Raw genomic sequence first — 26039 nt, forward strand, 5'->3', positions numbered from 1 at the left:
CCCTCCCCTGTCTAAGCAAGGGCTCCCAGCACAAACCCACCCACCCCCAGAGCCCAGCGGAAGCCAGTCGGTGCCATGATTCAGTCCTTTAATTTGCAAAGGCACAGCTACATGCAGTGGCCCCCCCGGTGGTCCGCGGGGCCCTCCTGCCAGCAGTGGTAGCCGGAAGCCTCCCACGCACGTGATTCTGGGGCTTATCCACCCCGGACAAAGGCGCACTTGCTCCTCCCCCAGACACACCCGGGGCCATGCTGCCCTCACCCCCACCCATCCTTCCTACCGCCCAGAGCGCCCACGGCCCCTCTTAGACTTCTTGGTCCCTGAGGGGGGACGGATGGGGAGGGGAGCAGTGCTCGAGGGTGGTGGCGGTGGTGGTGGTGACAGCAGTGGAGGTAGAGGTGGCTCTGTGGGCTCTGGTGGGCCAGGGCTGGGCCGGAACCCCTCAAAGGGTGAGAACTTGAGGGGGCTGCAGGGGAAACCAAGGCACGGTCAGAGCCTCCTGGGCCCTGCCAGGGGCACTGGGCTGTGTCAGGGAGGGCAGATTCTCTGCCACCTGGGCACACAGGCTGTGTCCCACCAACTGCCATCTAGGCAGCCCCTGCCCCCAGTGGGCAGGAACTGGATCCGTGGGAGATGGAAAGTGAGGCTGGCCCCGGCTAAGAGCCTTGGCCAAAGCAGTCCCCAAACTAGTTGGCCTCTCGTCGGCTGGAGTTCCCTGTCCCAGCCACACACTCCCGCTGCCCCTTGGTACCTGATGGGGGTTCGTGGGCTGCTGTTGAGGCGCCTGGGGGAGCGCAGCTTGGGCTGGAAGGAGAAGCCCTCCTTGATGCTGTCCAGGACCGAGGGCGCCACATACGTGAAGCCCTGGGGAGAGGCGAGGCCGGCAGTGCTGGCGTCACTACGCCTGGGCCACAATCCCTGCCTTGGCCTCATAACCCCCAGGACCCCAAGCACTCACCAGGAAGGCCTGGTTGGCACTTTCACTCAGAGCTGTGTCGTCTGGACTGTCCACTGGTGTCTGCCGCGTGAAGCGGGTGTCAAACTGGCTCACGTCCTCCTCTGACTGCTGTGGGCAGATCCACATGGAGGGTCAGGGGAGTCCAAGGGGGGGACCCTCCACCTGTCACAGGGTCAACAGGACCTGCACTCACCAGACTTGGCCTGATAGGAGGGTCCACGCGGCGGGCCAGGAGGTCATCCCAATTGATGTGCCGGAAGAAGGGGTGCCTCTGGGGGTAGAGAGCACCGTACATGCTGGTGGTTCGCCCTGCCTGGCTCCCTCAGTAGCTCACTCTGGATCTCCTTCTGGTCCCAGACTCACCTGCACGTCAGCAGCATCCCCAGGGCCACCCCCGATCCGCTGGCTAGGATTCCGCTTCAGAAACTGCGGGAGCAGGGCAGCGGGTGAGGGCCTGCGGGAGGCACGGCTGGTGTGCACCCAGCTCTCAGGGCCCGCTGAGGGTGCGGGAGGTGAGGCAGGGCAGGGGTGCCTCTGGAGCGTGGCTCCACCTACTCAGCCCCTCACCACTTTCAGGGTCGGGTCCCAAGGTGCCTTCTGCACCAAGGCTGCTGGCATCACCTGGGGAGACTTTGTAAGGATCTAATGTCACAACCTGATAGAGTTGAGCCCTCCCCCTTTGCACCCCAGTCACAAGCCTTTCTGAGGGAAAGTGGCCAGCTCACAGGGAATGCTGAGTCGATGATGGCTGAGCCGTCCGTCTCAGCGGTGAGGCCTGGCTCAGGGTCCTAAACCCCAAAGTGAGCACTGCTTTCCCTCCCAGATGTGCCACACAGGCAGGGTGGCTGCAGCTCCCGCAGCCCAGAACATGCGTACAAAGGCTAACAGGGCCTGGGAGAAAAGATGGGGCGCCTGACCCTGGGCAGCAGGGAGCCCCACCTTTTTGACAAGGTCCCTGGCATCTGGGGTGAGGTAGGGAGGCAGCACCAGCTTCCCCTTGATGATCTTATCCATGGTTTTCTTCCGGTTTTCTGCGGTGAAGGGTGGCTGGGGGAGGCAGAGAGTGAAGGGCCCTGTGGGCCTCCCCAGGACCTTCCCCAGCCCTGGAGGGGGACCCCGCCCCTCCCTCCTCCCGAGGAGGCTGGACTTGCCGATCCAGTGAGCATGTCGTACATCAGGGCCCCCAGGCTCCACCAGTCCACCACCCGGTTGTGGCCACTGCGCACCAGGATCTCAGGGGCCCTGGGGGCCGGGTGGAACTGTCAGTCAGGCCAGGCCCTCTCTGGCTGTCCTCCTGACCCCTGGGCCAGTTAGGCACCACTTACATGTACTCAATGGTGCCACAGAAGGTGTGGGTGACAGCACCCTCGTGAATGGACTCCTTGCAGAGTCCGAAATCCGTCAGTTTGATGTGGCCTGTGGAAGAATGTTGGAAGGGGTGGTCAGGCCTGCCCCGCTCACAGCCTCCCAGCCTGCCCTGCAGACCCGTCTATGCAGCGCATGTGCACACCCTGGCTGTTGAGCATGATGTTCTCAGGCTTGAGGTCCCGGTAGATGATGCCTTGGGAGTGGAGATGCCCCAGGGCCAGCGTGATCTCAGCCAGGTAGAAGCTGCAAGAACAGGACAGAGTGAGGGTGGCAGCACCGGGCCAGGCTCCTGGGGGAGGGGGCAGGTTTCATACCCACCAGGCAGTGTCTTCCAGGAAGATGCCCTCTCGCTCCAGATGTGTGAAGAGCTCACCACCTGTGACACAAACACATCAGCAGTCCTGCTCCGGAGCCCGGCCCCGACGTCCCCTCCGAGTCTCGGGTTCGTCTTGGGAGAAGTGGGGCTTGCAAATCCCGCCCTACCTGCCTCCCAGAGCTGCCGTGGGGACTCAATCAATTCAGCAAACATCTACCGACGCCTATTCGGTGCCTGGCCCTGTGCTGGGTGAAGCTGGGGGCAGAGATGAGAAGACCCAGCCATTGCCCTCGGGACGCTCAGTCTAATGGGGAGACAGACATGTGCGCGCTGCTCTAGGGTGCCAGGCTGGGCAACAGCTCCGAGAGCTTTGCCAAAGAACCTCACAGTGCAGACAGGGAAGATGAAGATGATCCCAACACCAGAGACGCAGCGTGCGGCGGGGCAGGGCTTCCTAGGGCACTAAGATGGAGGGAAGAGTGCAGGGTGTGTAGGCAGAGGCCACAGAGCTCAGCTGATACGGGACTGCGGTGCAGTGAGGGGGAGTGGACCAGGAGGCCAGGCTTTGTCTGGGAAGCTACAGAGACACACGGGATTCTGCGGGGAAGGACTGGAAACAATCATGCTCTAAGATGACTCTGGCAGTTAGGAAACACCAAAAAGCAAGTGGGCTGGGGCCTCGAGCCCAGTTAAGAAACAACTGTGACCCCCACCTGACCCTGAGAAAGCAGAGAGGACGGGGCACACCACAGAGGACGCAGCTAGATGGGACCCTGCCTGGATGCAGGGCACACCCAGGAGAGGACAAGACGGAAGGGGTGGCCGAAGTGGGTAAAACCACTCCCTATATTTCCAAACAAATAGGTGAGGGACACACCAGGCACTAGACAGACATTTGCTGAATGAATGAAGGGATATGTGGACAAATGGACAAATGTATGGGTGATGGGTGTGGGGGTCCCCTAGACATCCTCCACAACCACATCTCTCAGGACTCCTCTGAAACCCAGCACTTCTGTGCCGGCCCCCACCCTGCCACAGCCTGGCTGAGCCTGCACACCTACCACTGAGGCACTCCAGGATGAGGTAGAGTTTGCCACCCGTCTGGAAGGCATAGGCCAGTTCCACAATAAAGGGGTGCTTCACCAACTCTAGAATGTTCCGCTCAGCCTGTGTGTGTGCTGTATCCTTGGCATTACGCACAATTTTGGCCTAGAGATGAAGAAATTGGTTAGGAGGTGGGGCACCCAGCACTATTTCAGTCCCTCAAGCCAAACTCTTCCTTTCATCCCATGTCCTGTTTTGTTGTTTTCCAGTAGAATGCTCAAACACAACATAACTGCAAACATTAGGCTGTGCAAGAGGAGCTAGTGCCTAAGAGCAAATGGGAGATGTGATTCTTTTGTTTTTTTTTTTAATATTTTTTAGTTGTTGATGGATCTTTATTATTTATTTATTTACTTATTTATATGCAGTGCTGAGAATCAAACCCAGTGCCCTCACACATGCTAGGTAAGTACTCTACTGCTGAGCCACAACCCCAGCCTAATTCTTTTGTTTTCAATAAATACTTAAATACAACTGGGTCCTAAAAATGTATGGACTCTAGGTCTGCCTATAGACCCACAGTGATATCATCATCCCCTGCCTCATAATCATTACATGAAACTGGGGTGCCAGTGGTCAAACCTGATCACAATGAGCCTTTTCTAGAGCTTTCCCCAGCCCTTTACACACATGATCTGGCTAGGGCAGACAGCTGGAATTTCTTGAAGGTCAATGGTCTGTAACATTTAAGTATTCTTCGTTTCTAGTCATTACCATCTGCCATCTTCTGTCACTCCTCCTTGATTCTGCTGCTGTCAACAGTCATCCTTTTAAAGGACTGGTTTATCCTCTAGTACAGAGTTTCTCAACCACAATACAATTGATACCTTGAACCAGACAATTCTTATTGTGGGATTTTGTCTTGTGCCCTGTGTCCAGCAGCAACCTAACCTAGCAAGCAGCATCCCACTGGATGCGCACAGCACTCTCCTCTCCAGTCCTGTCTAAACTTTGTCAAATGCCCCCTGGGGAGCAAACTGCCCCTGTTTGGGAATCACCACAAAACAATGTACACCACAATAGATAATAAACTAGCAAATGCCAGACACAGGGATCAACTCCTCCGTGGTGCTCAGAACTACTGTCTTCCCCAAACCTTGCAGAGTGCCCTGGATGGCAGTCACTCAATATTTGTTGGCTGAGTGAATGACTCACCTTCCTCAGGACTTTCATGGCATATATTTTGCCCAAATTGGTGCCTTGCACTTTTCGTACCTGGAACACCTGTAGGGCAGGGGAGACAGGATCAACTTCCCTCTCCACATCCTATCTTCAAGAAGCCCCACCCTGAAGCTCTGGCAGTGGGACCAAGAGGCCTAGGCTCACCCAAGGGTGGGGCAGTAAAGAGCTCATCTGATTCTGGAGGACCTGCCCTATCCTCCTTTATGTTTCTAGGTCTGAAGCCCATCAGAGGCGCTTCCGATTTGCAAGTCTAATCTATGCTGAGAAGCCTGTGCTGACAGGCTGAGGCTGGGGCTGAGACCGCGAGGAGAGAGCACTGTACCTTGCCATAGCCCCCCTTGCCCAGCACTCGAAGCAGTTCAAAGCAGTGCGGCCCAATGCGCTCAGGGCCCAGGTTCACACTGGTCTCAGTCAGCTCCACCTCCTCATAGTGTCCCACGGGCCTACGAAAACAAGAAGTTAATGGGAGCGAAGCCCCAGTGCTCCCCAGGCCCCTTCCCTACTCATCCCCCAACCCCCAACAAGACCCTCACTCACTCCAGGCCGGCAGCCCTCGATTCGGCAAGGGGACACACGTCCTGTGAGAAACCGAGCGGTAAGACCAAGGGAGGTGCCGGGATACCTTCTCCCCCACCCCAAGCTGGGCTGCCTGGCCCAGGGAAGGAGGGCGCCAGGGTTGGGAGATGGCAGGGCGCAGGCAAGGGCTGGGGCGGAGAGGACGAGGGCAGACAAGGGAGAATCAGGACGAAAGGCCGGAGGCCGGGTGCGAGCTCTGGGAGGGAGTGGGTCCGAGCGTGAGGAGGACCGGGGTTCGGGGGGATCGGAGCCAGCTCTGGGTGGCGGGAGCCACGGCTCGGATCTCGGCCGGGTGACAAGGTGGGCTCCGACCCAGTCGTGACCAGGCTAAACACTCACCGCAGGACAGAACTCTGGCTCGCCCTCGCCCTCGCTGCCTTCCTCGGTCTCCAAGTCCAGGTCGAACACGGCCGCCATGGCCGCGCCGGCCCCGCGGGCCCCTCTGCGGGGATCTAGCCGCTCTGACTGACAGCTCCAGGTCCCGGCATGCACGTTATCACTCCGCGACTGTGACAGGGACCGCGCACGCGGATGACGAAAAGTAGCTTCGTCCTTTCTCGCGCAGGTCGCTTAGCCAGGCGGGGAGGAAAGATGGCAACCGCCGCAAGGTCTCCTGGGAGTTGTAGTCCCAGCGTTCCGGACCGCCTCTCCTGCTCCCCGCTGGACCCTGTGTTGCTAGCACGGTTTTCCGCAGTCGGCACGCGACCGAAAAGGCCTGAAGGCGCTCATTTGGGCTCTGAGTTTGAATTTGGTTGGGTAGAGTCAAAAGTGCACTCAGATAACGAGAGGCAAATCGCGTACCTCTCCATTTGCTCCTAAGTGACTGTAGGACTTCCCTAACCAACCTCCGGATCCTACAAGTCAGACACTGGTTGTGCTGTTCAATGCTGGACTCCGTTACCAGACTCTTGCCCTAAAGAATTCAGAGCTCCTCAATATGGACTATTTTAAGCACATTTAGCAATTCGGCTGCCTGATATAAAAAGGGAACGTAATAGAACTTGGTTGAAGGGAATGAATTAACACTTTAAACATGGCCTGTGACTTTAGATTGGGCATGGATTCGTTTTGGATAGGGCTCTGTATAGGGTGAATTTGAGCCAGACCAAGCCTGGCATGAGATCTGACTGTTGGGAACTATGGTTTCCAGTTGCACAGGGGAGGCTGGGTAAGTACTCAGATAGACAGAACGTGGGGATCTCCAGGCTGACAGAGGTTCATTTGGTTGGATATGGCCTCCAGTTGTAATCCTACCAAAGGAAATCCTTAGGTTTGGGCCCTGATGTGGGTGTAGGGCAGGCCCCTGCCAAAGATCAGCCCAGAGGCCTGGGCAGTTTGATGATTTTCCCTTAGCTGAAGATGCTACAGAAACCTCCACCCAAGTCTCCCTCCCCTTGCCCTCCTAGCCAAACCTGGGGGGGTTGTCCAGTTGAGAGAACCTATTCCAGACACCAGACATAAACTTTTATTGGGGGAAGAATGCTTGGGGAACTGTCCACAGTTCCTGTGCAAGACATAGGCAAGAGTCCTTGAAGCAGTTTCCTTGAATGAGGAAGGGAGTAGAGTGTAGACACCTTCTGCTAGTGCTAGTTAAGCATACCAGAGGCCAAAGCACCCACGCTTGGTGGAGAAGGTGCATGGTACATGGGAAGAGGGTGTTCAGGCATCTCAGAGCTGCTCATGAATGAGGGCAGAGAGGGCGAGGGCGAATGAGGGGGCGAGAAGCTGAGTGGGCACGTAAGACTTCGTAAACACAGAAACCTGGTCATCGCACTGTATTCATATCCACTGTGTTGTGACCTTGGCAACAGTCATTTTCCCTCTCTGGGCCAATTTCCTCAACTGTAGAATGGGAATAGCGCCTACCTAGAAGTGTGAGAGGAGGTAGCAGGCTACCTGCTTTTATTACTCAGGTCAGTTGAGACAGGGGCACTGCCACAAGTTTTCGGCAGGCTCCATAACTGTCATGGAATTTGGAAAAGAGAAAGACAGAGGTTTTAATCTCAAGTTGTCCTGGGCTTTGTCCATGGCCAGGGATCCAGCCAGGCTCTCTCCTCCTAGATAGAGACACATCTGGAGGGGTGGAGAGGAAGGCCTGGGTAGCAGTGTGTGTGTGTGTGTGTGTGTGTGTGTGTGTGTGTGTGTACACATGCTATTATCTCTCCAGAGTTATTGTCTTGGGGCAGATGTGGGCTGAACTGAGGCCTTCATAAGGGCAGGAGGGCCCAGCAGCTCTCCCACCCTGCAGATGCTTATTTGATAGTCTTTGAGCCTAGAAGACTTTGGTGTCAAATGGCTCTGCCATTCTGGGACAGCCCTGAGGCATGGGGAGTGGGCCAAACTGGGCATTGGGCGGGGCAATAGGGAGAGGCACGGCAATCACCAGGGAGTGGAGGGATCACCGCCCCTGCCCCCAGCACTTCCTCCGGTCCCCTAGCTCCAGTGCTATTTGAAGTGAGACAGGAAGTGGGCAACTGGGTAGTTGGGCCCATCAATGCCCAGTCCCTGGCAGAGACCCAGCAGGCGGAGGCGGGCCTCGGTGGGACTGGGCCCAGCACAGGCCACACTGCAGTAGGGCTCCTCGTACTCACCAGGCACCAGGGCCTCCTCCAGCAGATTGAGGCGCAGCAGGCCCTGGTCATGCAGGGCCTGCAGAGTCTCTCGGCTGGCAGTGGAACTCAGTGCCTGCAGGTGCTGGGACACCAGGCACATGACACCCACTATGTGGCCACGGGCACGTGGGTGAGCAGGAAGGGCAGGCTGCAGGCCACAGGCCACCATAGCAGCAGCCAGCAGCAGATCCACGCCATAGAGCTCCAGGATCCAGTCACGCAGGTAGAAACCACCCATGCGGGGGTTGATCTCGATGAGCCGAGGCCCTGCCCCAGTCAGCTTGAGCTCCACATTAAAGACCCCATCGAGCAGCCCACAGCCCAGGCAGCAGCGGAAGGCTGCCTGCACCAACTGTGCCTCCTGCTCCGGTGCCAGCCCAGTAGGCATGCAGGCTGCAGTCTCTGTGAAGCCAGGCAGCCTTGTGGGGCCATTGTCAGAGACAAAGGCGGCCAGCAGCCGCCCACCAAACAACACCAGGTCCACATCATGTTCAGTGCCCTCAACAAACTCCATCAGCAGCATGGCATTGCCCCAGCCCAGCCCAATGCCCGGGTGGTCAGCCTCACCCTGCAGGTCACGGGAGATTCGGGAAAAATGCTCATGGCACTGTGGGGCATCCTCTACCAGCCGCACACCCACTGCACCTGCCCCAAACTCCAGCTTCATTACACCTGGCAGGGGAACCTGGCGGACAGCCCTCTCCACATCAGCCTCGCTCCCCAGTGGGCAGCAGGCCACAGCATGGAGGGAGGGTGCAGGCCAGGGCGGGCCGTGGCTGCGCAGCAGGTGCAGCTGGGTGCGGCTCTTCTGTTTGGCCAGGCACATGGCAGCTGGGGGGCTGCAGGGCAGCCCCAACTCCTGGCAGAGCAGGGCCGTGAGCACCAGACAGTCATCCCAGTAGGAGAAGCAGCCATCCAACTTCAGGCCACGTGCCCGTACCAGCTCTGCCAGCAGCCGTGCATTCTCCTCATCCCTGCGGTGCTCTGTCACATCAAAGTGAATGAAGGTCTGCACCAGCTGGGACGCAAAGTGGTTGGGGTCTGATTCCACCAGGTGCAGCTGCAGAAACCACAGGAGGGCAGCACACCCAGGTCAGCAGGTGCTGAGGAGACAGGCTGGGGCCTAGGATGTCCTGTGGCCCCTGCCCGAAGCAGAGATGGGCTCATAAACACTAGGTGCTCGACATTTGTTGATGACTCATTGAATAAGTGGTTGGGACACCTACCATGGCCTGGGAGGGAGGGAAAGAATCCTAAAGGAGGCAGTGCTAAGCTGGGCGCTGGAGGATAAGGTCAGCCAGAAGGAAGAGGAGGCAGCAGAGCTCCGCAGGGGGAAGGGGAGAGTCTGGGGGGAGGGTCAGAGCGCAGGGGCGTGGTAGAGTTCAGCAAAGCATTCCCAGAGCCAGCCTCAATCCCGGTTTGGAGAGAAGCCACCAGGGATGGAGCGGGGCGGGGCGACGGGCGGTTCGCTCATCATTCACTCCACAGGTTAGGACCCTGGAAGGTGCCCAGGGAAGAGTCCTGTGGGGCCCCATGTCCCTAAAGCTTATAGCTTTGGGCAAACACAGACACAAAGCAGCTGACAGCCAGGACAGAGACAGCCACTGATGAGGTCCTGTCTGCCCTGGGACACTTGGCATCAGGAGTAGGGTGGCATTCCAGCTGGGTGAAGTGCTGTTGTTCAAGGTGGGAAGCAAAGAGGCAGGAAGGCTGGAGGGTGGTTCCCCAGGGGGTGCTGCACTGTAGGGAAGGGGAGGGGAGGCCGCTGTGGTAGACTAGGCCTTGAGAAGGCCTCAGCTTTCTTATCTGTTCAATGGGATAAGAACGCATATCCACCTAGCTCGCTCCAGATTTGATAATACGAGGCCACTGCTGTAAAAAAAATATTCGCGGGGGTGGGGGGCGGTACTGGGGATTGAACTCAGGGGCACTCGACCACTGAGCCACATCCCCAGCCCTATTTTGTATTTTTAGACAGGATCTCACTGAGTTGCTTAGCACCTCTTTTATGCTGAGGTTGGTTTTGAACTCGCCATCCTCCTGCCTCAGCCTCGCGAGCCGCTGGGATTGCAGGCGTGCACCACTACACCCGGCCGCAGCTGTAAACTTGTTCTGAGATGTGCAGGCTGCCCGCCAGCACCCTCCACGCCCTGGGTGTCCAGTGTCTGGAATTCAACTTCAAAGGGGCTGCCCTTTCTCCTGGACGGAGCCGGACTCCCCAGCCCGACATTCAAAACCTGGGCTCTGGCACTAACCCTGAATGCCGTCCCTGTCCCCTTCCCACTTCAGCCCATCCACTCCGGCCTCCTTCCTGTGAGGGGCTTTGTGTTCTCCCCGAGGGACTTCGCCCCCTGGCGGGGAGAAAGCGGCTTAGTGCCCTAACCGCTAGCGAGGATGTCTCGCGCAGGCCCCGCCCCTCCTGGCCCCGCCCCGTTAACCAGCCCCGCCCCCTCGCTCAGGGCCCCGCCCCACCACTCGGGCCGCGCCTGGCGGCTGGAGCCCGCCCAGGACCCCACCCACCTTGAGCCCGTAGTCGCGCGCCGCCTCCCACACGAACTTCTTGCTGACGCCGCCCGCGCCGACCACCAGCAGCTGCTTGCCCTCCATGAGGCAGCGCGCCGAGCGCCGGAGCATGGTCTCCACGAGCGGCGCCGCCGCCGCTTCCTCGGCCGCGGGCCCCAGGCGGGGCGCGGCCCACAGCCCCTCCAGCGCGCCGCACGCCTCCAGGCATAGGCCGCCGTTCAGCTCCAGAACCACTGGGGTCAGCTCACGGTCGACCACTGTCAGTGCGAAGTCCACGCCTGGGCCAGGCGCGGGGCGCCGATTCAGCGCGGACGGCCTGCGGGCCTCGCCCCGCGGCGCCCGACCCCGGCAGCCCGCACTCACCCAAGAAGTCCGTGCGGGCCCGGCGCCCGCCGCGCTGCTCGGCGCTCAGGCCGGCCTCCAGGGCCAGCACGGCAGCCAGCGCGGTTTCAGCTGCCGCCTTGACGCGCTGCCGCACGACCGCCACCTGCGCCGCCTCGCCCAGGCCGCACTGGGCCAGCGCCACCTCCAGCGTACTCGGCAGGGAGTTCTGGTGCCGCAGAGGCCGGTCTCCACGACCCACACCGCACACCACCTAGGCAGGGGTCCGCTCAACGGGGTGTCCCGAAGGAGGCCTCCCGTGACTGCCCCTCTGCCTTGCCCCACGCACACCTCTTGGGCGAATATCCAGACCAGACCCCTCACTGGACTTTGAAGAAGCCCCATCCTCTGGTGTGACTCACACCACACAAGCCACCCACCCTTGCCATTGCCGTCTGGTTCCCAGACCTCTCCAGGTTCCAAGCACGGTTGTTTCTACTCTTCAGCCTGGGTGGTGTGACCCAGCCCTAGCATGTCCCTGGGAAGCCTCTTCCCTGGGGCCCTGCTGGCAGTACTGAAAGTCTCCCTTTCAGTCTGGCCCAGAGCCAGGTTTCTAGGGGGTCCCCCAGCCTTCCCGAGATCTCAGGCCTGGAGGCTCTAGGGCTCCAGTCACTGGAGGGTTATCAAAAGCCCTAGGTCAGCTCTCCTGTGGGCAATGATTCTCTGGGAAAGGAATCCCCCTCCTGAGCCCTAGTAGTCAGCATGGGCTGAGCACTGGGGCAGAGGCTCCCGGTGTAGGAGGGGTTCAGGAGGGTGGAAGGGGAAGACAAAAGTGTCAGACCCAGAAGTTTCCCCAGAGGTAACCAGGATTCCCTGAGATTTTGTCCTCTCTGCCCAGAAGACTGCTCAGGAGCCCTTATCAGATCAGTGGGGCTAGGCTGAAGTGTGGTGGGCAGGGTCGCATCTTGGACCTGGGTTGTTCTCACCTTGCTCAGCAGGGGCCTGTCACCCTGAGTCCGACACACTACAGTACAAATACGCACAGTCAGCTCAGGGCTGGGCGAGGGACCGCCTGGGGGAAGATGGAGAGGTCTAAGCCCAGCACAAAGCCACCAGGCTCCCAGCCCTGGCTGGCACAGGTGACTCTCACCTGGGAAGGGCAGCTGGGCACATGGGCACATGGCCTCAACCAGGACACTTTCCTCTTCTTCCAACTTCTCCAGCAATGCCAGCACCGTGTCCACCACTGTGTCCTGCTCCACCCGTGGGTGCAGACGCAGAACCTGCCGTCCCCGCCAGCGCCAGCCACTGAGTTTCACGGCCACCTGCAGCAGGGAGGAGAAAGGGGCTCCCTCACCACCACCCAGGTACCTGCATGGTGCCACCGGTGCCAATGACTGAGCTGAGCTAAGAAGGCAGGGTGCTGCCCCAGAGGGATGGGGCAGTGGTAGGGCTAAAACCTGGGCACAGCTTCACAGCTGGACTCATGGGTCTCCTGCTGCTGGCACCGGCACAGACCTCAGAATGGGCAGGAGCCTGTTACCTGCAGGGCATCACCCAGGGCCTTGGAGTGCAGAAAGGCTCCTACTTCCTCTTTCACCAGTGTTTCCTGACCCTCTTTGCCACTCAGCTCCACCAGCCGTAGTCCCTGGCTTGCATCCCCTCCCTGCAGCAGCCCTGGCGGCTTGTAGATGAAAGCCAGGGTAGCTGGCACAGCCACACCACCCTGCTGGGACAGCAACTGCCTCATCAGCAGCCGGTCCTCCAGCAGCCGGGCCAGCTCCACTGAGGCTCCTGTGGGGCAAGTCAGGTTGCGGGCCAGCTCTGCTGCCTCTCGGCCATGGCCAGACCCCAGCCCAAGGCCTGCCAGGAAGTAGGTGGCATGCCGAGGGGGGACAAACTCATCGAGGAATGTCAGGCCTCCTGGGTGGAAGCTCACAGCCTTGGAGACCAGCAAGGACGCCTCATCTGGGTGCCCTGGTGCTGCTACCTTCGCCAGCCAAGCAGGGGACAGGCAAAGGAGCATGTTTCCTGTAGGCAGAGGGAGGCAGGTGGCTGGCCAGGGTGGCTCAATGCCTCAGTGACCTCCACCTCCAGCCAGGGCCCGTGTTGTGAGGGGCAGTTTCTCCTAGAACCCACCCCTAATCCGAGTATGGCAGCTGGTCCCATGGAATGCATGCAATTGCCAGGGTTGGCGGGTATTTTGGGATGTGGCTGGGCCAGGGCGGGGCTGCCCTTTCTGTTGGAGGGGGTGGGGAACTTGGGCACACACTCACCGGGGCTCTGCACCCCACCCTCCAGCAGCACAGATAGAAAGGTGCTGGGGGATCCCAGAATGCACAAGGTCACCTCTGCCCCAGGGCGGCCTCGGGGAAGAAAACATTGCCAAGCTCACCGGGGGCTCCCTTGCTGCCTTTCTCTGTACCTTCTCCACCCCATCCTCACCCTCCGGCCTCCAGGTCCTTCAAGAAGAGTACAGGGGACAGAAGGGAGCTGGGTAGGAAGGGGGAGCTGCTGCCTATCCTGCCCTATGAGGCTGGCTCCCCGTCTCTGCAGCTGGTCCAGAAGGCAGTATAGACTAGGTGAGTCGATCCTGAGCTTTGATTTTCTGCGTGGCCTTGGAAGGAAGAGCTACTATGTCTCTGGGTCTCAGTTTCCCAGTCTATACAATGGGACCAGCTCTGTGATTCTCCTGTATTCTACCCAGGAACTTCATTCACACAGTGAACTCTGTCCACACAGAATCCTTTGAGGCCTCCTGATTTATAAGACAGATAAAGCAGGGGAAGAGCCGTGGGGTCCCAAGTGCTCAGCTTCTCCACAGTATCTCACTGGATACTGTGGTTTGCAAACATGGCTTGCAAATCCCAGGCCAGGATCTCCAGAGACAGGGGGAACAGTGGAGAGCCCTGGCTTCTGACCTCACTGGGACCAGGTGCCCTCGGAAACAATGCCTGCCTGCAGACCCCCTGGCTTTACCTCCCTACCTTCAGAGGGAACCAGAGCCTGGGAGAAGTTGGAAGGAGCTAGGCTCAGGGCCCCTCCTGTCCCCGGGGGTGCCCCCCTCTGTGGAGCCCTCGAGCACCTGTGCGGGGCACCTGGCTGCGGTCCTGAGTCTCCGGAAGGCCAGCTTGCTGCAGACAGCTCTGCAGGAGGCTGTAGTAGTAGAAGGTCCAGGCCTGGGCTTCGGCCCCCTCGGGAGAGCCTTTGCAGTCCAAGCCCACGTCCTGGTGCCAGGAGCCAGGGAAGCAGCCTGTGGGAGGTAGGCCGGAGCCCCCTCCCCATGGGCCCTCCTCTCCATCGAGGTCCTTGGAACCCAGGGGACAATCCCACTCGGGATGTTGTTCCAGGGAGAGCTGAGGGGATAGAAGTGGTAGGTCTTGGGTAGGGTGGGTACAGGTGCGCTGTCACCAGATGGTGTAAGCAACTCCCTCTCCCAACCTGGGTCCTGTCCAAGGGGTCTGGAGAGAAAAGAGTTGGGTTGAGGGTGAAGCCTTGCCAAGAGGACCATGTGGGAGGAGTGCTTTAGAAACCGTTAGTGGTGGTGTCCTGGGGTGGGAGAGCAGGAAGCCATGTCCTGCTGGCTGGGCCTGCATCCCCACTCTGCACCAGGGTCTGTGCAGCGTGGTGCACCAGGGCAGAGATTCTGTTTTGTCCATTGAGGCGAGTGCCTGGCACGGTCACTGTTCCGGGCATGTTTGCTGGCTAAAGAATTGATGACAGGGCTGGGGCTGGGGCTCAGTGGCAGAGCTCTTGCCTAGCACGTGTAAGGCAATGGGTTCGATCCTCAGCACCGCATAAAGGTAAACATACAAAATAAAGGCGCACTGTCCATCTACAACTACAAAAAAAAAATTAAAAAAAAAAAAGATTGATGACAAATGAGCCCAGCAATCACTCTGGAGCTGTCATTTCTCTCCGGGCTGCAGTGACCCATCTGCCATCATGGAGTTTGCTGCCACCTAACTATGTAGCTGTCATCCCCAAACAGGACTGAAGACGTGGTGCTCTGGGCCTGGGTGAGGCCAGGGAAGGGCAGGGCTGGCTTCTTCTCAGGTGTCTGGAGCCCTGGCTCTGCTTTCACTGGAAGAGATCCAACCCCTGCCCCTCTCTAAGGCTGGCTCAGTGTGACACAGGTGGGGATACTTATTCCTTGCATTGTTCCTGGCCTGGATAGGCCTGGCAAGTGGGCCTGTACTCCAGGGGGTGGCTAGGCCACCTTGGGCAAGGTGTGAGGTCTTCCTGGGCCTGTGGGTGCCTGGTGCTTGCCTTGGTCCATCCCTGAGGTGCTAATGAGGCTTCGGTGGGGAGGATCATCAAGATTGAAAGACAGTATCTGTGCCTGGGATAGCAGAAGCTGGACCTCAGAGATGGGCTTGAATCCCAGTAGGCCAGAGCCAAACTCTGGGCCTCTGTGCCCTGACCCATAAAGGAGCACCCCAATGGCCCAGACTGTGGGCTCACTGCTGTGTCCCCAAGTCAACAGTGGTGCTAGGAGAACACGCAGTGCTCAGCAGGTGCAGTGGAATTAATAAATGTCAAGGGGCAGAGGGCTGTGGGGGCAGATGAGGGCCTGGCTGTCCAGGCTGGAGGTCAAGGGGGCAGAGCTGGTTACAGGACTGAGCTGTCCACGTGGGCTGCCCTCAGCATTAGGCCTTGGATGCCAATTGCTGCCCTGGGGACCCTCCCCATTGGATTCAAGGACTTGGGTCTTCACAGAGAGGGACCACAGGAGACTCACCATCTCACAGGTGGAGAGGCTGGGAGACTGAGGGCAGAACCAGAGGGACCGAGAGAAAAGCAAAGGGTCAGAGTAGCCAGGTCTCCTCACTGCCCCCCCCACCACCACCTGCCAACCCCTAAAGGTTGGGAGCTGAATACCCTCCATCCTGTCCCTGACATGAGGTGACCAAGGCTGCCCACCGCCCCAAGAAGAGGAGGGATTTCTGCCACAGGGAGTCCCGGGGTCCTACACCCAGAGCTCACTCATCCCCAGGTGCTGGGCTGCTCTGGGAGTTCGGGCTCAGCCCCTCCAGCGGGGGACACCTGCAGTCCCCGTGAGTTGTGCGGGTTAGCGTCGAGGGTCCCTGTCCCGCTGCCCCTGCCCGCAGCCCCCCTCCCTGGCTCCCCGGGGCGGGCCGGAGCCGGGATACCTGCGGGCGGCGGCCCCTGGGTGCAGTGGACTGGCGGGCGCGGTGGCGGCGACGGCGAAACCACGGGGCTGGAGCTGCGTTGCCTTATATAGCGCTGCCGAGCATGCCCAGAGCAGTGTGGAGGTGGACCGGGACCAGCAGCCAGGGCCCCGCCCTGTCCCCTGCCCGGCGTCCCTGGCCTGGGGCTTGCAAGGGGACCGCTGGCACCGGCCCGCGGTGGCGCGGAGCCGGCCAGGGGGACAGTCCATGGGACAGCGGGGGATCTTCAGAGACAAACCGAGTCCTGACAGAGGCCAGGGGCAAATGGACGGGGACTGTTGGAGGGTCACAGACATAGGGACAGGGAGACCCGCACGGAGAAGAGGTGGAAAGGGAGGCGGGGCGGTGGGGAGCCGAGCGCACTGAGGCTGGTGTTGGAGCCGCGGGGCGCGGCGGGGCGCGGCGGGGCGGGCGGGCCGCGGTCCCCAGCCTTGCCCTTAGGGGAGGTGCGGCTGCGCCCCGGGGGACCTCTGCCTTGCTGTCGATTCTTTGACAGGTCTTTTGGGCCAGGGTCTCTGCACACTGCGGGGTTACCGCCTGCCTCACCTCCTCTCCTGGCTCCTGCCAGGCGTGGAACCACTCAGAGGACGTCCCACGAAGGCAGTCCAGTGCAGGGGTATATACCTGTTGCCCTGCCAAGGACCGGAGAGCACAGTGGTGACCAAGAGGGAAGGGGACAGGGGCCCAAGGTTCCCCTGACCCGGAAGGGGGCGTCCGTGAGATGCGCTCTGCGGTCCACACCCACTTGAGCTGCACACACGAGGGCAGCACAATCTTCCCAGGTGCACACCCAGACTCTCAGGCTGTCTCAGGGTATGTCACACCAATGGGTCCCAATCTTGTCTGTGGCTGTGGGAGCCGGGCACCTCCCTTTCTGTGTCCTGAAGTTCACTTTCCTCCTGCCTAAAATGGGGCCAGTTCCCATCCCACAGGGTGGTGGTGAGGGTGGGACAGTCCCTGCTCCACGCAAGCAGGCTTGTCACCTCCACCTCACAGGGCACCCAGACCCTCCCCTGCTCGTCCCCACCCCCTTCCCTGTTGTCCCTGTCCCCAGTATTCTAAGTTAGAGGAAAGTGGTGAGGAGCCAGCAGCACCTTGTGGGGCAGATGCGCAGCCTCTGAGCACCTGTCCTGGCCACCACTCTGGGGACTGAGCGGGCAGTGGTTTATTCAGGGTCCCCCAGCCTGGCTCACATTCTCCACTGAACTTTCTCCTGCTGCAGTGGGCACAAGCTCCAGGTCCAGATGTGGCCCTCCCTGTTGCCACCCAGGCTCCTGGAAGGAGGTGCCGTCGCCCCAGGAGATCCATGGTGTGAGCTCCCCAGCGATCCCACTGTGGGGCAGGAGTGGGACATGAATGTCATTCAAAGAGCATGGGCTTTGACATTTAATGGGCTCTGCAGCCTCTGTGGCTCCATTTCCTCATCTTCAAGTGGGGATTACTCTGTATACTTAGCCCAGGTTTGACGGATGAGGGGTGCCTCAGCAGATACTTCTGGCATAAGGTCAGGAAGGTCCGCACTGTGCGGAGGGCTGTGTGTGGACTATCTCACTAACTACTTATATTATGGAAAGCAGCTGAATTCTCTGCCTTAGTGCCTGGGAAAGTGAGGCTCAGAGAGGTGTGTGATTTGCCTAGATCACGCAGCTGATGAGGGGCAGAACCGGCATCTTCCCTCCACCAGAATGTGTGCCTACAGGTGGTACTGTCCCACTCCCAGGCCACCCTAATGCTTACCTTGTAAGTGAGAAATATTCTGGGATATCCTAAATTTCATTTAAAAATTGGGAGGAGATTGGAAAGGAGGAGAAATAAGCTAATTAGCTTCAATCAAACAACAAAAAATCACGGCACTCAGCATCTCTGAGTCTCCCTCTCTCTAGTGTGGTCTTCTGTGTCATGCTGGGTATGGTGGTGCATACCTGTAATCCCAGCAGCTCAGGAGGCTGTGGCAGGAGGACCTCAAGTTCAAAGCCAGCCTCAGCAACTAGTCCCTAAACGACTCAGCCAGACCCTGTCTCTAAATAAAATACAAGAATGGGCTGGGGATGCGGCTCAGTGGCTAAGTGCTCCTCCTGGGTTCAATCCCCGGTGCCAAAAAAAAAAAAAAAGAACGTCAGGTAAGCAGACTGTTATTAAGGTACAGGTCTCCAGCAAGTGGAGAAGAGGAACGCAGGAGGACCCTGGAAGCTCCTTTAGGTCTCAATGCACAGGAGCCCCACTGCTGCCCCGCAGGCAGGGTTGCTGGGGCCCTGGCTGGCACAGGATGTGGGGTGAAGAAGCAGAACAGAGCACCCTCAAGAGGGCAGGCCAAGGTGGGGACCCAGCGCGGGCTGGTTTGTGGGCTGCCAAGGGCAGGGGCTGGAGTAAACCTTGAGTCACCATAGGCAATGAGCCTTCGGCCAAGTTCATTGACTCCTGAGCCTCAGTTTCCCCAGAGAAACTACACTATGGCTCTGGCCCTCCAGGACTCCCTCCTCCAGGTAGCAGGCTCCATGGGAGTGGGACAGTCTGTGGCCCCTAGTAGATCCCACGGAACACACAGATTGAGTGCATTTCTACAGCCTGTGGTCCTATAGATAGAACATTCCAGATTCAGACTTTGACAGGGGCCATGCCAATAATCCAGCACAGTCATTGTGACAGGTTGTCCCCATGGAAGCCTGGGCCTCCAGACAGTGCCTTCCAGTGTTCCTGCTCTGTCCTTCACCTGAGGCCTGCTGGGAACTGCCTGGGCAGGAGGCAGGGAGATGGGGTGGCCACTGTGGGGACACAGCCTACACGCGCACCAGCCCTGTTGTCTTGACAATGGTTCATGTCCCAAGCACCCCAGGCACCCACGGGAGCAATTAGGGAGTGTGGGAGGGGGTTTCCATGGTGGCGGTCCCAAGGGGGAGCACCAGGGCTTAGGGAGGGACAGGGCTGGAGGGACAAGGGCTGGCAGGACGGTTCTCTTTTGTCCTGGGGACAGTAGGCCTTTGTTCCTGTCTGGCTCCCTTTGACTGACAGGGCCAGGAGCATGGTGGGGCAGACTTGGGGAAGAGTCCCCCCCAAGGGAGACCTGAACCAGCCTAGGAGGAGGGGGAGGAGGGGTAGAAGAGGGACTACCTCCCCACTCCTGGGCCAGAGGCCACTGGGGAGCCCTCCTCAAGGTGTGCGAGCCTCACCTGCCCCGAGAGGCCAGAGCAAGGTGCTTTACTAGCAGAGCTCTTGCTAGTAAACAGCTTCCCCAGCAGCCAGCGGGCAGCCTCGGGTGCCCCCAGTCAGAGAGGAGAGGGCAGGCCCAGAAGGTGGGCGAGGGCAGGCGGGGAAGGGATGGCGAGCCCAGGTCGGGGGCACAGGCATCTGATCCACCTCCATCCAGGCAGCTGCTCAGTCAGACTTTATTCCAGGTCCTCCAGGAGCCTCAGGGGTCCCTCAGTCCAGCCAGCAGCTCACCGCCACCATCTTTCTGCTCTTTGATACTGGCGCCAAGACAGCTCCATGGGTGCTCGGCCAGCTTGGGCCCCACGAGCCCCCGTTTATGACCTTTGATCTCATGCCTGCACAGTCCATAAAGTGGAGGGGACTCTCCCTTCCCTGGCTGCATGGTCCTCACTGGGAACAAAGAGGAGTCACCAATCTCAGCAGTAAAGTGCGGTGCCTGTGTGCGGGGCTGCATCAGCCACTCAGGGGATTGGACCTCGGGGGCCCTGAGTCCATGGCACCTTCAGAAACGGGTGTCCAGGAAGGAGGCAGAGCCTCGATGGGGCCTGGGAGCACCCTCAATGGGGGGCCCCCTGGTCCGAGTCAGTAGACCATGGAAAGTCTTGCCGCGGGTCTGGGGTTTGCGCCGTGGTGGCATGGGCTCCTCTGGGGGCTGCACCACAATTCGGGGTACCTCAGGCCTGGCACCCCCTCGTGCCCCTGCCAACTGCTGGGCCTCAAAGATGGCCTGGGCCCCAGGAAGGCGGGTCTGTGGCTGAGGTAGTGGCCCAGGAGCTGACTTGGGCAGCTGGGCCAGCTGGACTCTGATCTCCCGCTGCAGGTCCCGCTCGGACAGGGCCACACTGTGCACCTGTGGGGAGTAGTTGATGCTGAGTCTACCCGGACCCAAGCACAGGCAGGAAACCCCGAGGTCCCCACAGGGCAGGCAGTACACAGCCCCAGGAAGTGGCTAAGGGCCGAGGGACTCGCAGACAGCCTAGCAGGGGAGCCACAGAAAGCCACTTGAGGCTGGGGTTTTCACGTTCTCTGCAGTTCAGAGGACAGGAACTGAGTTTGTTCTCACTATGGCTTCCCGCTCTGTGACTCCGTTTCCCCAGCTGTGCAGCAGGGGCTGGGCCATCCAGGAGGGTGGGCAGGGAGCACCCACCTGGGACATGAAGACCTCTTCCTGCAGCTGGGCGGGAGGGATGGCTCGAAGGGCACCAAGTGTCTCCAGGAGTCCTGGGCAGGCCACACGCTGTTCTGCAGTGCCCAGTGCCAGGCGCACCAGCGTCAGCCCCACTCGGAACAGCACCTTGGCACCTGCGGGTCAGGGGCTCACTCACAGGGAAGCCAGCCTGCCCCTCAGCCGTTTACTGGAACCCAGCTCCAGTGGTGCGCTCTCCACCAGCCCGCAGCTCTGCCCCCACCCTGACTCAGGCCCGGAGCCACGACAGAAGGAAGACTGTGATTTGGGGGCTACAGGCCCCTGCACTGGCCAACTCAGCCTCAGGAGACCCAGATACTTCCAGAAGGAGCAGCCTGCCAGGAGCCAAGGGCAACTGACAACCTCAAGCCAAGCCTTCCCTGGGCCTCAGCTTCCTCCTGTCTATGGGAAAGGTCGGATGGGCGCCTGGGGCCTTTCCAGCTTGGATCTGTGACTCTCTGATTCTAGAAAGATTCTCGGAAGAGCTTCTCTCACACCTGAACCAAGAGCACAGGCTCATGTGCATGTACACACACGCAGGCTCGCACACGTGACCTTGAGCCTCTCCTGGAGCCTCACAGTCCCTTCCTGGAAGCCTCTGATCTGCTGAGAAGAGTAGCCAGGGAGCTAGTAAGGCCTAGTGACAACTGTGACTTATAAAGGAACAATTGCCACTGCTGATGTCATCCTCGCTATTAAAGGGAGTCTGAGCAGTGCCTGTCCTCAGGTGGAGGGGGCAGGGATCAGCTCGGGCGCCACAAATGACCTGGTCATCAAGGTTTGAGACTGGAGTGAAGGTGACACATGGATGGTGACTTGGACATTAGTGGCCAGAGCTCTAATCCGACCAGGCCCTTCCTGTCTGGAAGACCTGAGGCCAGCTGGGCACACAGCAGGCACTTAATAGAGAGTACTAATTGATTGCTGCTGCTTTTTAGGTAGGACCTCCGGATGTCACTCAGAGTAGAGTGCAGTTGGGTTGCTTATGGGGCTACTGAGGCACAGCCCAAAAGACCCAAGTCCTACTTGGCTCTACCCTAGAGATCCTCCCGCTCATTGACCCCAACTTTCACCCACGACCCTTCTGGTTTACTTCCAGCCAGAGGCAGCTTCAAAAACAGCAAGCACTTCCTGCCACTCTCCTGACACTGTCACGTCCCTTGTTTTATTTTTTTCACGGCACTATGACATTCTATAAATATCTTGTTAATCTGGCTGCAGTCGTCTCCCACCCTCACCCCACCCCCACCAAAACAAAGGGCTGGAACACTCAGTACTTCTGGTAGCCACCCTCGCCTGGTGCCTGGAGGCGCCGACAATCACCTGTGGGCTCAAGAGGCGCCTCCTTCGTCAGCCAAGTCCCACTCCTGCCCACCTCTGAGCTGCTTGGACGCCAGGCGCTGGGAGCAAGCCAGCTCCTCAACCTCCAGCAGCGCCTGGCCTCCCGGTGGTGGTCCTCATCACAGGGTGGTGACACGCCACTGGAGACAGGGCTGTCTTCTCCAGAGCCACAGCGGGCCCCCGAATCAAGGTCCCCAAAGGACTGGGAGTGGCAGTTACGAGCAGAACGAACAGCGCTGGCTCCCCAGTGCACCCCAAACCTGTGGACCCCAGCCACCACGGTGGCTCGCTCACCCTCGCTGAGGAAAGCATCCCAGACGCGCAGCACCGTAGGGAAGGGCAGGGAGCGGGCGAAGAGGCACAGGAACCACTCGGGCAGGTAGAGCAGGGGCCCAACGCCCACCTGCTGTAGGTGCTTGTGCACACGCGGGAGCAGCCGCCGCAGCAGGGCTGTGAACACTTCGGCATCCAGCCGCACAGCCTCCTGTGGCCACGTCCACCAACTCAGCTGGCGAGTGCTGCCCAGCACCTCCACTCCCCAAACCCAGGCTTCTGCCCCGCTCAGTCCCCAGCCCCCACCCTTCCTGCCTCCTGCCCCATCCCAGCCGCTCACCATGTGGGGCCCGTAGTAGCCAGGGAGGTAGACCTCGCAGATCTGCACCAAGCACCAGAAGGCCTCCTGGGGGCAGGGCACAGGGCACTCAGCCAGGGCCATGGTGGAGGCAGGATGGGGAGAGGGATGCAGGAGCAGTCAGGAGCCTGGACTGGGGGCAGCTATTGCCTGCTCCGTGCCGGGTGGCTCTTACCAGAAGCCACCCTCTTCCCAAGACAAGTCTTAGGGGTTGGATGTTACAGGGCTCAGGGTGCTGGATTTGAGGGTCACAGAGTCAGGGCAAGGGTTGACAGGGTCATAAAGTTCAAGCCCTGGATTCCTGGGATCAGTGGGGACAGAGATCATGGTCACAGGGTTCAGAATTGACAGTCAAATAATCAAGGTGAAAATGTCCAGAGCCCTAGATCACTGGGATAAGGGACGGGATCAAGGGTTCCATGTTCCTGGAGTCAAGGTCATTAGGCTTGAAGGTCAGTGGATGAGGTTGGTGGTCATGAGGCCCTGGGTCTCTAGACAATGTCTGGGAGTAAAGGATCTGGAGGCCAGGGTTGCTGAGATTGGAGGTCATGGGTCCAGAGCTCAGGATCAGTTGATGGGGGTCCAAGTCACTAGGGATTGAGAGTGAGGGTCTCCGAGCAGGGTCAAGCTCACTCACCTCCGGAGGCAGGTACATGAGCAGCACAGCCGCCACAGGGCCCTGGGCCTGGCAGTAGCCCTGTTCTGGTCGATACAGGGTGTAGGCCTTGAGAACCTGCAGGAGCCCCTGCTGCCTGTGCCAGAAGACCCCATCAGGGGCTAACCCCCAGACATCCCCTCCCACCCTCTGTGGCCTCTACCCAGGCTACAACCTCCCTGGGCCTTGCTGGGTCCCGAGATGCAAGAATGTAGGGCTAGAGGGGGAAACTGGCTTGAAGCATCTAGAGGGTGGGTAGCTGGGGTCTCTGGGCATGGATGGCCTCGTACCCATGACCCTGGGGTGACACAAACATCTCATGCAGAGGGAACTGACGGTGTAGGTCTCTGCCAATGGTCTCCATCCACTGTGGGTCTCCAGGGGTCTCTGCCAGCTCCTGCAGGTGGGCAGGAAGGTGGGTACAAGGGCTCAGGGCAATAAGGAGCTCTGGGACGGGTAGGTGTGACCCCTAACAATTCCCTTACCTGATAGGTGCCAGGGCTGTTCTTCTGACACACCTGAGCTCCACACAGCAGAGGCCAGCACCGGGCCCGCAGGGCAGAAGGGATGCCCTTCCGGCACTGCATCTTTACCTGGGGGCCAGCAGAAGGGCTCCATTAGGCTGACTTTACTTACTCCTGTGGACAGGCCCCAGCACAACTCTGATAGGCCAGGGGCCACCTGGGGGGCCGGGGGCAAAGGCAGGAGGTACCAGCATGGGCAAATGTTGTTAGGCACTGGCTGAGGCAGAGGGGAAGGAAGCAAGGAGGCCTGGATGGGCCACTCTCCGCTCACCTTCTTATACCGTCGGGACATGGTCTTCTCCCAGTGTGAGGTCATCTCTACCCACTTCATTTCCCGTTGGCGGATGAGGTCTGCAGGAAGGTGACCTGGCCTGGAACCACATGGCACATGTATCCAGGTGCTGGCAGCTATTCCTCAGAGCCACATCTGCCCCCTCCAGATAACTCAAATAAACCCAGTCTCTGGCCCTGGGACTCTCTGGGGAGTCCTAGCAGGTGACCTGTGACCCAGAAGCTGCCCATGATAGTCATAGGGACAGGAAAGGATATAGGTCCAATGTGTTTTGGGGAAGGAGCTGTTTGACTATCACCCAGGTCAGGGATGCAGACAATTCATATGAGAAGCTGACTGGACAGACCCCTGGACTAGAAGCCAGGGGTCCAAGTTTGAGTCTGCTTCTGTCTCAGATCTATTGTGTGACCTAAGACAAATTTCTGTCTCTGGACTTATTTTCCTGTCTGCTCATTGGGGAAGAGAGAAGAAGAGGTGTGGGTTCCATGATTTGGATCTGAGATTCCTGGGCCAGAGATTAAAAAGGGATGGGTACAAATCCTTAGAGACTGAGGTAAATGAGACATACAGAAACCCACCATTCCCACCTTGGGATTACCCCTGGAGTCTGAGAAGGGACCATACTGGCTGAGTCTCTGCCTGGGCCAGCTACCAGACCCTCCCCAGATCCTTGAAGTTGGGTCTCAGCCCTCAGCCCCATCCTCAGTCCCTGCATGCTGCCATCCCCCATCCCTGCCCCACTTACCCTGGCTCTGCTGAGTTTCCCCCAATGAAGCCATAGCGGTCAGCCTGACGATAGGGGCCAGGCCCACTCAGTTCTGAGTCAGACCCCAAAGAGCTGGAATCGTCCTGCAGCTCAGAAGGCTGCACTAGGTCCTCCCCCAGGGCCTGGGCCATAGCAACCCAGACCCACAATGCCACAGGCTGCAGGACCTGGGGAGAGTCAGTGTGAGGGGACCACTCCTGGCCAACCTGGGGTCTGGGTTCCCAGTCAACCACTGCCCGGCCTCAGGCCTGGCTGTGGGGTTGGCAGGGTTAGGTTTCAGGATATCTCACCAAGCCCCCTATGTGCCCTCTTTTACCAGGGTGTAGGCTAGTCCCTGAGGTGACATAAAGGCAAGGCCTCCATGGAGACTGAGCCCCTGGCCCAACCTGTCCCCACCAGCTCAGCTCACCTCCCTGCTGTACTTCACCTCCTCCTCTCACTTCCTCCTCAGACAAGGCTTCAGCAATCGGTTAGGGGCCCCTCCCAAGTGTGGGGGGGTCACCCCTTCCTCCCGAGGTTCTTCCTGCCTGCCCCTGTGCCCCTGAGCCTTGGCTCCTCCCACCTCCCCCTGTGCTGATGCCTTGGGGCCTGGAGCCTGCCAGAGGTGAAGAGGCCAAGTCATTTCCAGTTTTGAGGTTGCTGGCATGTAAAACACCCAACTCAGGATTCCACTAAGATTTATGGTTTACTTAATGTTTTCTCTTTACAAAGTAACACTTTTAATATGCACACAATGCAATATTACTATGCTACCCAAAAGGTAATTACGGGACTCATAAAAATATTAACTTAGCAGGCACGGAGGTGATGTGCATGAAAGTACACTTGGAATTCAGCGGCAGGCGTCCCTGGATCTGCTCAGCTGCCTTGCGGGGGCCACAGAGAACCAGGTGAATACGTGGAGGCCTAGGTCTTGGAACAGCCCCCTGCTATCTCCGAGCCATAGTCTCCTTTTCTGCACTTTGAGGTCTTATTCCGTAGCGTTTGGGAAGGCGGTTATTAACGCGCTCACACCCAGGGCAGGGATAGGAAGGGCTGTTTAAGTTTCACGAGAGAAAAACAACTTCCCGGCACTTCCGGTCCCAAATTATCTGAACACAGCTGGGTGACTCCTCAAAGGCTGAACCAGACCGAACTCCACCCAACAAGCCCCACCCACCGGCTACCAACCAGGCCCCGCCCCGTGGCCCGAGGCTCCGCCCCCGGGCCGCCGCGGCAGCTGCGCTTCACGTCCAGCGGAGGCGCCAGAGCGCGGGGGACGGCGGGGCGCGGCGGGGCGCGG

At 59.3% G+C, this 26039-nt stretch overlaps 3 protein-coding genes across 8 annotated transcripts; all 3 read right to left on the reverse strand.

The window, feature by feature from the left end:
* Nucleotides 1-74: 74 nt before the first annotated feature.
* Rps6kb2 (ribosomal protein S6 kinase B2) lies at nt 75-6051 on the reverse strand. 3 transcript variants are annotated; one of them, XM_047517288.1, is made up of 15 exons: nt 5847-6051; nt 5469-5509; nt 5254-5374; nt 4905-4973; nt 3707-3854; nt 2645-2702; nt 2469-2569; nt 2284-2374; nt 2132-2200; nt 1898-2005; nt 1322-1412; nt 1152-1229; nt 959-1066; nt 752-864; nt 75-466 (listed from the first exon to the last, which is right to left on the reverse strand). In XM_047517288.1, exons 1-15 carry the CDS (start codon nt 5922-5924, stop codon nt 277-279), a joined length of 1464 nt encoding a protein of 487 aa, XP_047373244.1. In that variant the 5' UTR covers nt 5925-6051; the 3' UTR covers nt 75-276. The 3 variants fall into 3 exon arrangements, with proteins under 3 accessions (XP_047373244.1, XP_047373246.1, XP_047373247.1); XM_047517290.1 differs by having other exon boundaries at nt 1322-1384; nt 2110-2200; XM_047517291.1 differs by lacking the exon at nt 2132-2200.
* An 804-nt stretch (nt 6052-6855) lies between these two features.
* Carns1 (carnosine synthase 1) lies at nt 6856-16224 on the reverse strand. Of its 2 annotated transcripts, XM_047517286.1 has the most exons (10): nt 16117-16224; nt 15705-15731; nt 14049-14319; nt 13240-13329; nt 12507-12994; nt 12114-12288; nt 11950-12035; nt 11006-11237; nt 10640-10920; nt 6856-9179 (listed from the first exon to the last, which is right to left on the reverse strand). In XM_047517286.1, the coding sequence occupies exons 2-10, from the start codon at nt 15705-15707 to the stop codon at nt 7953-7955; spliced, it is 2853 nt and encodes a 950-aa protein (XP_047373242.1). In that variant the 5' UTR covers nt 15708-15731; nt 16117-16224; the 3' UTR covers nt 6856-7952. The 2 variants fall into 2 exon arrangements, with proteins under 2 accessions (XP_047373242.1, XP_047373243.1); XM_047517287.1 differs by lacking the exon at nt 15705-15731 and having other exon boundaries at nt 16117-16138.
* A 3158-nt stretch (nt 16225-19382) lies between these two features.
* On the reverse strand, nt 19383-25690 carry Tbc1d10c (TBC1 domain family member 10C). Of its 3 annotated transcripts, none has more exons than XM_047517229.1 (10): nt 25547-25690; nt 24737-24924; nt 23971-24070; nt 23661-23768; nt 23466-23572; nt 23158-23272; nt 22503-22568; nt 22184-22373; nt 20510-20664; nt 19383-20212 (listed from the first exon to the last, which is right to left on the reverse strand). In XM_047517229.1, the coding sequence occupies exons 2-10, from the start codon at nt 24886-24888 to the stop codon at nt 19865-19867; spliced, it is 1341 nt and encodes a 446-aa protein (XP_047373185.1). In that variant the 5' UTR covers nt 24889-24924; nt 25547-25690; the 3' UTR covers nt 19383-19864. The 3 variants fall into 3 exon arrangements, with proteins under 3 accessions (XP_047373185.1, XP_047373184.1, XP_047373187.1); XM_047517228.1 differs by lacking the exon at nt 25547-25690 and adding an exon at nt 25167-25238; XM_047517231.1 differs by lacking the exons at nt 19383-20212; nt 25547-25690 and adding an exon at nt 25167-25238 and having other exon boundaries at nt 20522-21154.
* Between the last annotated feature and the right edge of the window lie 349 nt (nt 25691-26039).

Source organism: Sciurus carolinensis, chromosome 11 (assembly GCF_902686445.1).
Source record: "Sciurus carolinensis chromosome 11, mSciCar1.2, whole genome shotgun sequence".
NCBI lineage: Eukaryota > Metazoa > Chordata > Mammalia > Rodentia > Sciuridae > Sciurus > Sciurus carolinensis.

Excerpts from the sequence above, each read along its gene's own strand:
- Carns1 (XM_047517286.1), bottom strand. Across the intron at positions 13,330-14,048 it reads CAGCCAGGTGCCCCGCACAG|GCCGCCCTGGGGCAGAGGTG; the intron begins GTGCTCGAGGGC and ends TTCTTCCCCGAG. Across the intron at positions 11,238-11,949 it reads ACAGGCCCCTGCTGAGCAAG|GTGGTGTGCGGTGTGGGTCG; the intron begins GTGAGAACAACC and ends ACCCCTGCCTAG.
- Tbc1d10c (XM_047517229.1), bottom strand. The coding sequence starts at position 24,888 with ATGGCCCAGGCCCTGGGGGAGGACCTAGTGCAGCCTTCTGAGCTGCAG. Across the intron at positions 23,769-23,970 it reads TGTCCCGACGGTATAAGAAG|GTAAAGATGCAGTGCCGGAA; the intron begins GTGAGCGGAGAG and ends GCTGGCCCCCAG. Across the intron at positions 23,573-23,660 it reads ACAGCCCTGGCACCTATCAG|GAGCTGGCAGAGACCCCTGG; the intron begins GTAAGGGAATTG and ends GCCCACCTGCAG.
- Rps6kb2 (XM_047517288.1), bottom strand. The coding sequence starts at position 5,924 with ATGGCGGCCGTGTTCGACCTGGACTTGGAGACCGAGGAAGGCAGCGAG. Across the intron at positions 2,006-2,131 it reads TGGAGCCTGGGGGCCCTGAT|CCACCCTTCACCGCAGAAAA; the intron begins GTACGACATGCT and ends TGCCTCCCCCAG. Across the intron at positions 1,413-1,897 it reads CCAGGGACCTTGTCAAAAAG|GCCCTCACCCGCTGCCCTGC; the intron begins GTGGGGCTCCCT and ends TGCCTCCCGCAG.